The sequence below is a fragment of the Phaethon aethereus genome (assembly GCF_964289735.1).
Source record: "Phaethon aethereus genome assembly, chromosome: 8".
NCBI classification, from domain to species: Eukaryota; Metazoa; Chordata; class Aves; order Phaethontiformes; family Phaethontidae; genus Phaethon; species Phaethon aethereus.
The window spans coordinates 34071720-34085016 of NC_138584.1; the positions used below are offsets into that span (position 1 = coordinate 34071720).

Sequence of the window (13297 nt, forward strand, 5' to 3'; positions counted from 1 at the left end):
ATGTGGCCTCACCAGTGCCCAGTACAGGGGCACGATCGCTGCCCTGCGTGCAGTAGAAGTTACTGTCAGCTGGATTATGTGCACGTACCAGTCCCAGAGCATATATATTCCACTTAGTCACCACTTTCTTTGCTCTCCCCTCCAAACGCCCTGAATCTTTGCCCTGTACCAAACAGCCACGTTTCATTCCTCAGAATAGTTTTCAGTGCTGTTTCTACGAGCCAGGAGATCAGACTGACAAAGCCTTACCATTCTGCGAAATCCTACGCTGGATTGAGGGAGGCGTTGGGAAATCCTTCTCTCGCCTGCAGCGACTGCGCTTACAATCTGCGTATTTGATGATTGCACGAGAGCCTCTGCCACGGCGCGCGTCGTATGGACGTGACAACGCGGTCGCCAACGCAGTTCACTTTTCGTCTCGGAAAAGTCACAGCTGGTTGTCCCTAGAGCTGCCAGCCCTCCTGCGCGCTGCCTCGTCCCTCACCCCCACAGATGTTTCTGCTTTTCTCCACCCAACTCCCTCCCGCTGTTGGTGCATTTACAGATGATGCTCGGTTGCCCCTACAGAAAACTTAGTGGCCCAAAGCTTAGCTGAGGTACAGAATACAGGTAGAATACAAAGAGGGAGCAAAACCCAGTAGTGTAAGGAAGCTTTTTGGTGGCAATGAACCTTGAATGAACCAATGAATCTTCAAACATGGGAAAAAAATGACATTTCACCCTCAAATTTCTACAAGAAAAAAAACAAAGTTAAAGATGTAATGGTTTAAGAAAGAAGAAAATAAAGCCGACTTTCTCCAAACGGTTATCAATCTTTAATAAATGTCCTTTCACATCTTTGTGCCATAAGTAAAACTTGTTCCTACCTATCTCTTGGGCTCACCTCTCCTGCAAAGCATGGTAGTGACGGTATGTGGGGATGGAGGAGGGTAAATGGAACAGAGAGACTCATTTAGACAAACTCCAGCACCATTCGTAGCCCACTGGAATTTCCCTGAAAGATGTTAGCAAATAACTGTAGAACTAATTTTTAAAAAATATTCTCAAAGCCCCAGTTCAAACCTTGACGGGGGTTTAGCCGGTAACGCTTTAGCATCTCTCTAGTACAGCAATAAGTAGCTTTCCTATTTTTAGTTTCAGCTACACTGGCTTTGAAGTGATCTTATCTCCATTAACATGTAAGCGTTCATTGCCCTTTTCTTTACTGAGAAGAAAAGCAGAAAATAAGATCCCGCCTGTAAAGGGGCTTACTTCAGGAACCATTCCTCAGAGAAAACAACCAACCAAACGACGGTTTCACTGTTACTTAGACTTAACTCTTTCGGTTAAAAAAAAGAAATTTACTATGAGATAAGTGAGCGCAATTTTTCTATATTTTCATTTTACAATATTACGTGTGCCTGGATTTGCATAAGAGCCACCATCACTCAGTTTATTAATTTCAGTAAATTAAAAAGCTTTAAAAAGCTCCCACGATAAATGCTAAAACAATTCCTTCCTTCTTCCCTCCTCCATACTCTCGCAAACAAGGCATTCAGCCCAATTACAAGGATAACATCCCCTCTCCCCTGCCACATGAATACTTACCTCTATCATACATATTTTGTACCTTCTCATCTAGAACACCTACAGCATTTCAAATTAACTACTGACCCTTGCTCTCGCACTATAAACAAGCCCTTTAGAAAATCTCAATTGCATTGTGTCTACATTGATTAAAGCTTGAATCCTACTGACCTCATGTGGTGTTAACTTCTCCCATGCACCAGGAACATTCTGCTTTTCTACTCAATTACCCCCTTCTGTGCCGAGCCATCGCTACCCAACGAGCACACACAATGGACTTCTGCTTCATTACACTAACCAACAGCAGGATAGGAATAAACAAGCTAATTTATCATCAGACAGAGCCTTTCCGACTAGAACAGCCAGAACCTGAACAACATTATACATACTTACTATTCATCAAGTCTATATTTACTGCAGCATGAAAGTTTTCCTTTCTACCTCCCTCTTTCCTGACTTTGATGCTACCAGTTTACTACGTTAACGAGAGCGACCACTACTGCAGCCTTTAAATTACTAGTTTGTATTACTCGTTATTATTTCACAAGCTACACAAAAGGCTTTTTCTGAACACCACAGCAGCTTTTAAACACAGAATTGCTGTACATTTAAATCATTTCATTCACCGTTTTAAAAAAACGGACCAAAACACTACCTACTAGAAGCCCACTCCCCTCGTGAAAGGTATTTCTTTCTTACCATTTGACTTCAAGCTTTATCAAGACCCCAGGGCACCATTTCCACCCTCATTTACAGCGGGAGCTGCCAGACACACTATTGTAGCTGAACACCCTTGTTTCTGTCCTCTCCCCAATAAACTGATTTTCAATACTACAGGTTTCTCTGCCATTTTGGTTTCAGACCATAAAAATGGAACCTGCCCAAACCACCAAAGCCTGGTTTGGGAGATTCCTGACCCAAGTTCACGTCCTGAATCCAGGTCTCCTGCTTTGGATGTGGAGAGCAAGCCCGGAGCACGTACCTCTTCTAGCGACAGCGCTGGCTTCTCCCCCTCGCTTGGGGGGTGTCGGGAGCCCTGACCCAGTTCAGAGTACAGCTGGATGGAAGGTGGCATTCGGCGGCCCAGACCCCCACCAAATTCCAACCTACCATCTTAACAGACGGGGCTGGGAAGCGAGCTGCCGGGATTTGGAGGTCCCTAGCCAAGCACTACAGCCAGCAGAGCAGCCCTGCTGTGGTTTTGAGGAATTTCTATGCTTCCTATAACCTTCCTAACCACGCAGTAGCTGGAGATTCGTGTGTGCAGTCATGTTGGAGGGGCGGCCGGTTTTTCTGCTCATCAAGGTTTGTTCTCCAGCGCTACTTTTTGCGGCTTTGGGCCACGCTAGCGGAAAAGTTATCCGTGCAGCCCGGCCTCTTCAGAGCAGCACAGACTGGAGATTTTCTTCAGTACGGCAGCTCTCGAAGAGCCACGGGAGCAGCTGCACCAAAGAGCCCTTAAAACTGAAAGTGCAGCCAGGATCCCCGCTGCGGGAACGGGAGTCCAAGCGCCCTGCAAGGCTGCTGCCACCGAACACCGGCCAAAGGGCTCCTGGGGAACAGTCTTGCTCGCAGAGATAAGGGATTATTCCGTCAGCCCCAGGCGAGGCACAAAGCAAGACAATCTTACGAGGCGCTCGAGTACAAGTATATTTGCTGGGAGAGCTAAATGAATGACCTCCACGGTCCGTATCTGTACGCAACAGCGGCGACAAACGCAAGCGAAGAGAGCACTAGCAGTATGAGTTCCAAAAATACAGAGAGATATATTTAAAAATATTTTATTTAAAAGAAGTAAAAGAAAAAGATAGAACTGATTTACTAATTGCCACAGTTTGACCTCCTTCCAAGCCGTCCTTTGTCCATTTTCGACTCCGATGAAATGCATTTCCTCTACGCCCAGCCAAGGTATTGAATCCCTGCAAACAGAGCTCTAAAATAGCAGCATGACCCGACGTTATCTGGCAGCTTTTCTCCCGAGCGACAGCCCGCAACTTCCCAAGTCCCACGCTAGCGATAACAAGATACCTTGAAACCACCAACTCTCAGATATGTAAAGAACTTCATCTGCCTTTGAATGGGAGGGGTCTGGGGACTCCCCCAGGTGGGGGCCAGCAGCAGTCCTGGGGCAGATGAACACCTTGCGCCCTTCAAAGGCTTTCCAAGTTATCACCTGACTTCAAAGACCAGAAATGTTATTTACTAACGGAAAAGCTTCCCGTTGCATCGCGAGCCCTTGCAGACGGGCAGCATGACTGCTGCTTGGCCAGTGGTCAGGTCAGGTTTAAAACCGAGCCCGTTTAGTTCAACGCAAAAGAAAAAGAGGAGCAGCAAGAGGACCATCCTCTTTACGTAAACTACGAGGCACGGAGTTTCCCTGATGCATCTCTCCCAAGTTCACTGTAGTTTGGAAGCGATGCAACTGTGAGAAGAGCAAAAAAAACTAGAGCCTGGGAGGATTTACAGCCTCACTGCCCGCTCCTCAGGCCCCCGGCATGGACGTTTCTGCCTGGGAACTCTCAATTTCTGGCACATTTGCCCATTCAGCTACAGTTACAGCTCTTAAAAAGAAGAATTGAGCAGACTTAAACTAAATAGACATGACCTTTCATGTCTGCTTTTTCCTCGGCTCCCAGTGCTTCTGCCAAGGCTGCAGCACCAAAGGAATGTGTCTATACAGAGGAGTCTATTGGCATTCACGTCCACGGTACAGCACCGACCTATTCAGCACAGCTTGCCCATCTTCTGGGGAGGCCAGCGATGAAAGAAAGTCAGGCACATAAAAATGGTCTTTGTCCTGGAGCCACAGACACTCTTCCCTAGCAGGCTGCATCCACATACCTTAGAAATCAGAGCATCTCTCCTGTCAAAAGACCAGTTCAGCCCTAAGAAGGTAATGAAATCCCAGGAAAGAAAATTAAATCCTGGAAGCTCACTGCTCAGGAGCCAAATCAGACATTTAGATAATGAACTGGAATTGTTGATAGCTGCTCAGCCATTTATACACATGACTCATTATCTCTCTGGGCGAGACACACAAGTAAGAGTTTTATTTGCTCCAGTCAAAACAATTCTGTTTTTTCAACCTTAAGCCAAGGCAAGGGAGCAGTGAACCTGCACCTTCTTAAATGCATCCCCCTCATCCCAGAAGACTCATGTGCTAAATAAATACCTCCACTTTTCCAATCAGTTAAATTTGTAAAGTGTACTGTTGGACACCAGACCTTCAGTGCTTAACTGTATGTATGCCTGCTCCTGGACTTTGTCTTCACTACAGAGAGGTTCTCTGGCATTCAGTCAGCTCATTTGAACCGAAACCAAGATAATCTGTGACTTGGGAGGAGGCGTCCTCAGAGTCCTAGAAGTAACTCACATGAAACAAAAGTTTTCTTCTCAATAACTTGTCTAAAGGGACAAAAAAAAAAAAAAAGACACTACATCACAGTTCTGAAGCGAGGATATTGCTGTACGGGGCTCTGCGAAGCCCTGACTTCGCCCCGTGCCCTCCATTCCAGCCTGCCCAGCAGCTTTGCTCTTCGCTGCAGCCTCCGGCGGTACCGGAAAGCCGGGGGCAAGATGCACATCCCTTCGCTTGACTAAAGTAAGGGAGAGCCGAAGCCGCAGGGAAGGTGGGGTAGTTTCTTGACTCGGACCGTTCGGTGAAGCACAAGCTTCTTAACACAACTTAACAACAAACCAGCGAGCGCGCCAGAGTCAGAGGCTGCAGGCTTGTACGTCTGCCCAGCTTTTGCGGGCACAAAGCCCACCGAGATGCATGAAACCCTGCCTGGGCGCCAGCAGCACCCAGGATGCTCGGCCTTCTCCTGCACTCTCGGGGAGCTACGGAGCATTATGAAAAGCACTCCACGCTTTGGGACTCGATTAACACAAACTTTCCCGCTATCTCTGTGAGTTCTGCAGGGATTTGAGCAGTAAAGTCTGTTTTCTTTCTTTCCTTTTTAAAACACTGTATATATAAATGAATTTGAGGATGCAAAGGAAATCAGAAAGAGGGACACCATCAACAGCTTCCCACAAGGTACACAGAGGAAGATCATTTGTAATCAAAAGCTTTGGTGTAAAGAAAACCAAGAGGCATTAAACCTGCACTAGAGTCAGGTCAGATTTCCATGCACACCACATTTCCACCACCTGGCCAGCAGTCGCAGGGAGAGGACGGACGGCATCCTAGCTTGCCTCCGGCCCTAGAGCAGCAGTTGCGGCGTGACCGCCGTCGGAACGCCTTGGTCACAACCCCCAGTAGCGAGCACGGCCGGCCAGATGCTGCAGCTGGTCCAGCTGTGGGAAGGTTTGTCCTAACGCTGAGTCCGAGGCCGTTACCAGCTAACCTGGCTCCGGGTGCTGGTCAGCACAACTCGAAGCCTGCGCCAGCCTGGTGGCACCCCGGAGGCAGCCGGGACCCAGCTAAACCCACTCCGTAGCTCGAAAAGGCCGAGCATACACACGCGTTGCATGCGAGGGCTCCCGGGAACACCGGCGTGACTGTCAATTAGCCTTAGCCTAATTTCGCACAAACATTAACGCCACCTTGAACGGTAACAGAAACTATTCCTGTTTGATCCCATTCTCCTCTAAAATACGTATGCAATCACTCATAGAGGGGTAGTGAAGACAAAGTTTTATTATGACTTATTTTATGGATCATGTTTTACCTAGTACCGATACGTCCTAGCTGAACACCTGACACACACAGTCCAGAAGCATAACCTTCAAACAAGATGTTTATCACGGAACAGAGCAGACACCAGAAATTCCGCAGGGTTTGAAAACAGGGTGGCTTGAAGCAGTGACAGTCCCAGTTGTCTGGAGCCAACAGTTCATTGCCGTAGCATGACAACAAAGAAACGGCTCAATAAAATCCTCTCTGGAGGGGTCTTCTCACTCCCTAGCTTTGCAAAGCTCCCTTAGGCCACCACAGGAGCTTCAGCCCGGTAAGTGAACGACTCCCATACACGTACATCTCGTGCTTTGCCACCACACAGTTCTAAGCAAAACCCATGCGAGCGCTGATAAGACTCCAGCTTCTAAATGACAGACCTGTTGGAAACATGCGAGCCGTATGAAAACTCGGACGTTATGCAGCTGACTGTTCAGAAACTAGCTAGAGAACCACGGCTGGCAGAAAACCCCCGTTTCACAGCAAGGAAGCTTTGTCGTCGTTGTCGTATCAGGTACCAACGCGATGCGTTTGTGTATTTTGGACTTGCACAAGTAATATGTTAAAATAGAGCACTTAGTCATTGTTTTGAAATATGACCTAACTGCTAAAGGAAAGGCTGGTTTAGCTTTGTAGCCGTGTTCCAGTTGTGTACATATTTTGGTTTGTCTAGACCTGAATAAACTAAAATAACTAGATTCTTGGTGTCTGTTTGGTGCACTGGATCAAACCAGACCAGGAACCCTATTTCAGTGACACCTCGGCTGCCATCCCGCCCCGTGTCTCTGCCGCGGCGGTCCCTGCCATGGCTGCCGGCAGTTTGGGTACCCCCAGCACCGCTTCGCTCCCCACCCGCCGCCTCCAGCCACGGACCCGCTTCCCACCAGACGCCTCGTAGAAAATGCCACGGGCCAGGGACTAACGAGAGGGGCAGGACGCCGAGCTGCGGGCCCCAGCCACGCTCCAAGCGATCGGCCGCAAGCCACTGGCTGGGAGCTCCCAGGGACATGGGGACCCCCAGGAGGGAAGGCTGTCATGCAGGACCCCGGGCTGCCGTGCCCTGCTTGCCCCTCGCTGCGCCAGATGTTGGACGCTACACCTAGTTTACACCTAAGAGCAGGCACCAAACTGCTTGGGCTTCCAGCTCCCAGGGGCTGGCTGGGAGCTGCGGGAGCCCATCAGCGCAGCTGCCCCACGGCCACCGGAGCGAAGAGGGGGATGAGCCTCTTAACTCCTTCAGTGCATCAGAAGTGGTAAATACTGCGGAGGAAAAACCAGTTTGCGTGATTGAGTAGTGCAGTTTTATCTGCTAAAAGATCAGAAGCGGGGTTTTCCAGCAATTAAAGAAAGTTTGCCCGCGGTAACGCCCAGGACTCGCCCGCAGATAGAAGATGGCTTACTGCGGCAGCACGAAGCTACCCCGCGTCTGCGCAAGACGTCGCGACTCGGCCCCGAATCGCTGTCTCTGTTGGCAGAAGAGCTGCTCGGCCGCAGCGGGCCCTGCCCGACAGGCCCTTCCAGCCCCGGCATCGGCTTGTGCCCCCCACCCAGGACAGGGCCGCTGCCAGTAAGGCGGGGAAGAGGCAAGATGGAAGACTGAACTAACAGCATCAACAGCTTTTCATCTCCGAATCCCTACGAAGCTGAGCAGAAACACCTCTGTTTACTCCCTATAAAGCTACCCGTAAGCACACCCGGTAGCAGCCCTGTGCCCAGGTGACAGCCTTTCCTTCAGCAGCCAGTTAGGTCATATTTCAAAACAGTAATTTCTGATCAGCACCTTCCTTTTGTACAAGCAATTTACTTTTTTTTTTTTAAAACTCAGAAGCAAGAAGCTACTAGAACACTTTTAAGATGAACACCGAGTCTGGCTTCTCGGCACAACACAGGCCAAGACATTTCATCTAGCGCATTGGTGTGGGGTTCAGTAACGGCTCTTGAACCAGCCCCTAAAAGAAGAAAAAAAAAAAAAAGAAAAAAGGGGGAAAAAAAAAGGCCAATCCCAATAGTCACCACAGAATAGTTTGGGTCGGAAGGGCTCTCTAAAGGCCATCTAGTCCAACCCCCTGCAGTGAGCAGGGGCACCTTCAACTGGATCCGGGTGCTCAGAGCCCCGTCCAGCCTGACCTGGGATGTTCCCAGGGATGGGGCATCGACCACCTCTCTGGGCAACCTGGGCCAGGGGTTCACCACCCTCATCGTGAAAAATATCTTCCTTCTATCTAGTCTAAATCTGCCCTCTTTAGTTGAAAACCATTACCCCTTGTCCTGTCGCCACAGGCCCTGCTAAAAAGTCCCATCAGTGCTGGTTCAGGCCCCCAAGACCTGAAAAACTGGAGTTTAATCCAATGTTTGCCACTGACTCCTTTGTGATTAAGCAAAGACAAGGAATCGAAGCGAGAGGATGAAGGAAACTAAAGTTTTTGAAAATTACGTTTAGGAGAATTCCTACGGCTCTTCAGAGCAGATCGCTGGAGAGGCTACAAATGCAAAGCACCGACGTTCCTCGGGAACACCGAATCTGCTTTCCGAGGAACGGCTGCAAATATTTCTCAGCATCTCTCAAATCGAGAGCACGGCGAGAACAGCCCAACTGTATCCTCCCGAAGAAAAAGAGCGCAACAAATGCGCCCGACGCCCCTTCAGCGCGGGGGGACCCCGGCCCTCGCCGAAGGCCGCGGCGGCCCCGAAGCCCAGCCCTGCCCGAGCAAAGCTGGAAATGGCCACAGCAGCCACACGCGTACGGCGACGGTCACGGGGAGCCGGCGGGTAACTCGGCTGCTTTCTAGTAAAAAAAAAAAAATTAAAAAAAATATTAAATTCCCGGGACTGAAGCCCGCTCTCCTCCATCTTTCTCCTTCCACCCCCCCAGCTCCTTCCCCAGGCAAAACCCAGAGTCCCCGCGCTGCCCCACGGCCCCCACGCCCGCCCGTGCGGGAACACGGCAACCCACGCCAGCGGGCCTGCGGGGGCGGGGGGCTTCGCCGGGCCCCCGGCGTGAGCGAGCGGCCCGGGGGAGGGCTGGATGCCACTCGAGAAGTTTCCAACGTGGTGGGGGGACGTGCCCGTCCCCCGGGGCTGGGCGCGGGGGGCGAAGAAGCGCGAGGCGGGGGGGGGGGGGGGGTGTAGGGCCGCCCCACGGCGACCACTCGCGTTTTCCCGTGAGCAGAAACTGCCCCCGCGCGGCCCCAAGCGGGCCGGGGGGGGGGGCTGGGGGGTGGCCCCGCAGGAGAAACGAGCCCGGACACAAGGGCGGGGGGGGGGGGGGCCGGGGTCCACCGCCACCCAACCGCGCGCCACCGCGCCCCCGAGAGCGCGAGCCCAGCCCCGGCCCCGCCCGCAGCGGCGCCCATTAATTGTTCCTTTTCTTTTCTAATTTTTTTTTGTTGTTATCGCTACCGCAAGCCGTGAGGTTTCCTCCTGCGGCCGCTTGGGAGGCCGAGAAACGGGGAAGGGCAGAGGTACGAAAAGAGTGAAGAATTTATTTTAAAAAAAAAAATTAAAAAAAATTAAAATTTTTTAAAACCCCCAAGTTTGCAATGCGCGGCTTCCCTGCGCGATCAGTCGCCATGCTGAACATTCCTCCCCCCTCCCTTCCTCTTTCTTTAAGTACAGACTGAAACCAGGCCAAAAAAACCCCCAAAAAAACAAAAAAAACTTTTCTCTGCCCCTTCCTTTCTTGCAGGCACCGGAGTGAAATGTGCACAAAGAGGCCCGGGGAGCCGCGTTTTCTTAACTGCGGCAGCGGGGCTAATTAGCTCATGGGAGCGAGCCGGGGACACTGTAACAAGTAGCTAAAGAAGAGGGGCGAGGAGAGGAGGAAGAGAAAGTTTGCACCTCCAGCACTCACCGATCAGACCTCCCACCAGAAAGGCGATGACTTGGAAAACCAGCAGGATCCCCCCGACAATGCACAGCTTTTTGGTGCTCATGTTCTCGATGATGGCCCCAGCCATCTTCGCCCGCCGCTAGCCCCCCAGCCGGGGGGCCCGGGGGGGGGGTGGGTGGTGCGGGCAGGCTGCGCACTGATTGCCCCGGCCCGCCGGTTCGAGCCCCGCCGCCGCCGCCGTGATTGTGGCGGCCGCCCGGCTGCATGGGGCTGCTTTAAAGGGGCTGGGAGCGGGTCACATGACGCCGCCGCCGCCCCTCCCCGGTCCTTCAGCCCCGCCGCCGGGCCCGGCTCCCCACCCGTGTTTTCTCCAGGCGTGGCTCGGTGCACACACCCCCACCCCTTCTCCCCCGCCGCCGAGCAGGCAGTGGCCGCGGGGTGGGACACGCACACACGCGGGGTGGGACACACACAGACACACACACGCCACGGGGTGGGACACACACACACACACGCTCCCTGGGGCCAGCAGCCCACCGCCGCGTCTCTCCACGGGACCAGAACCAGACCCCGACCCTCGGCCGTCACCTCGGGTCCCCGTCAGCGCCTTCCCGCCCCGCCCGCAGGCCCGGTGCTGCGCGCCCCGTCGGGCGTGCGGCGGGGGACACGGAACGCCGTCACCCACAACCGCAGCCGGGCGGGGAGCTGCTGAAAGCACCCCTCGCCAACGAACAGGCCGTGAAAGGCAACAACTGGCGACAAAAATGCAGACGGGAACCACCAAAATGGAAGATGGGTCAAATACTTAGAGGCGCGAACCCATAATAATCTGAAGCAAATAGGAACGAGAGGGAAAAAAGCGCAGAAAGAACAAACGCAAAAGACCCGACGGCAATCGCAGTCAGGTTGCGCTGGCAGTGCCACGTGGCAGCCCTATAGCCGAACGCGCTCGGTCCGTTCGGGATACGGGCACCGTCTGCGTGCCCTGCGCCTTGCCCAGCCCCACGGCAGCTTCGTGCGTTACACCGGCGCAGGTAAGCGGCGTCGGAACTGAAGCCGGAAAGTGAAGGAAGAGCTGGGAAGCAGAGGGTGCAGGGTTGGACTCGTAAGGAAAGGGCGTGGGAATGGTCACCCTGACCCCACCAACGGGTGGTCAGCGCAAGGAGGTGAGCGCAAGAACTGTAGGTACGTGGCGTTTTTCTGGTTTTAGGAAGAGGTCCCCTTCAAAAAGGGGGACAGAACAGATGCTGGCAGAATGCTGGAGGCCAACCAACTATGCAATGAGGTATTTTGCGTGGCGCAAGATGCGATGCTACGATCAAGATCCTGGATACAACAGAATCCGTCTGAAAAGGACTGCAGAGTCGATCCCCAGATCCTTATGCTGGTTTTCTAGCACCACGTCCTTGGCTTCCAAAGTTGGTCTTGAAAAACTAAATGAAATCAAGCTCATCTGCTACTTCTGTGATCTTTTCTTGATTTGCAGAGCTAACAAATTCTCTTCCTGCGACCATCAGGCTAGTAATGTAAGTCGGACTATAGGTGTCAGGGATAACTTTAGGTATCTTGTGACTGTGGGACAGTTTAATCTTCTAGAATATTGCAAACTTAACTTTTTTTTAGTTTAGTTTTACATTATGGTTATGACTTCATTGTTAGAAATTGCTCTTAATGGACAAGCCCTTTATACCCATTATGAACCCACTAGGATCATCCACGCAGATGTGCTTCCAAAACCAAAGCCTGTTAGTGGCTTTTTGCCAAGATAATTAAAGACTAAAAATACCAATACTTTATACTGGAATTTCAAAAAAATCCCATGTAGAACATTTTGCTATTAAAAAGGCTCATTCTGAAGTACCTAATACTAATTTTTAGGATGTCTATCTAACACTAATGTTGATTCTGAATGATGACTCTTGCTATTTTCTCTGCTGGAAATGGCAGAAGCTTTTGAATTACTTCGGTTCCCATACAGTCTGCAATCACCGCTGACTAGGAGAGAGACTTACAAGTCCAGGCCACCCTTTGAGGCCCCACAGTTTTTTCCAGACCTATATGACTGAACATCTTTGGAGCCACGAGTGCCACTAAATCCAATCTATCTTAATCACAGAGTGGTGGGGGTTGGAAGGGACCTCTGAAGATCACCTGGTCCAACCCCCCTGCCAAGGCAGCATCACCCAGGGCAGGTTGCACAGGAACGCGTCCAGTCGGGTTTGGAAGGTCTCCAGAGAAGGAGACTCCACAGCCTGTGCCAGGGCTCCGTCACCCTCACAGTAAAGAAGTTTTTCCTCACGTTGAGGTGGAACTTCTGGTGCTGCAGTTTGTGCCCATTGCCCCTTGCCCTACCACTGGGCACTGCTGAAAAGAGACTGGCTCCATCTTCCTGACAGCCACCCTTCTGATATTGATAGACATTGATAAGGTCCCCTCTCAGCCTCCTCTTCTCCAGACTAAACAGCCCCAGGTCTCCCAGCCTTTCCTCATACGAGAGATGTTCCAGTCCCTTAATCATCCTCGGAGCCCTCCGTTGGACTCTCTCCAGAAGTTCCCGGTCTCTCTTGAACTGGGGAGCCCAGAACTGGGCACAAGACTGCAGATGAGGCCTCACCAGCGCGGAGTAGAGGGGGAGGAGAACCTCTCTCGACCTGCTGGTCACACTCTTCGTAATGCACCCCAGGGCACCGCTGGCCCTCTTGGCCACCAGGGCACATTGCTGTCCCGTGGACAACTTATTGTCCACCAGGACTCCAAGGTCCTTCTCCATGGAGCTGCTTTTCAGCAGCTCAACCCCAAACGTGCTGGTGCATGGGGTTGTTCCTCCCCAGGTGCAGAACTCTACACTTGTCCTTGTTAAATTCCATGAGGTTGCCCTCCACCCAACTCTCCAGTCTGTTTGGATCCCACTGAATGGCAGCACAGCCTCCTGGGGTATCAGCCACTCATGACTCTACAAAAAGTTACATGGTGCAGTCTTCCATTAAATGCCCCGTTTGTTCCAATCGATTTTTTTCCAGGACAAAAATGTAAGAGGTAGAGCTAAGATCCTGCCATAACAAAAAAATCTTAAGCAAAGAAAGTAAAATAACGAAAACACAGGAAACAATACTTCACATTTATAAGGCTCTTTCCATTTCTACCACATTCCTACATCTTTAACACCATAAAGTTTAGAGATATTAAATCACATGTGACTTTTGACATGCGTCCAAAGGGCATAT

The 13297-nt window shown here is 51.4% G+C and overlaps 1 protein-coding gene across 2 annotated transcripts in view; it reads right to left on the reverse strand.

Moving 5' to 3' along the window:
• Window positions 1–10290, reverse strand: part of WLS (Wnt ligand secretion mediator) — a gene marked incomplete at its 3' end in the record, with an annotated part of 34633 nt that extends 24343 nt beyond the window's left edge. For both annotated transcript variants that reach the window (XM_082003015.1, XM_082003014.1), the window contains exon 1: window positions 10095–10290. In XM_082003015.1, the coding sequence (XP_081859141.1) occupies window positions 10095–10200 (106 nt within the window). In that variant the 5' untranslated portion in view covers window positions 10201–10290. The remainder of the gene's footprint in view (window positions 1–10094) is intronic.
• Window positions 10291–13297: the final 3007 nt, after the last annotated feature.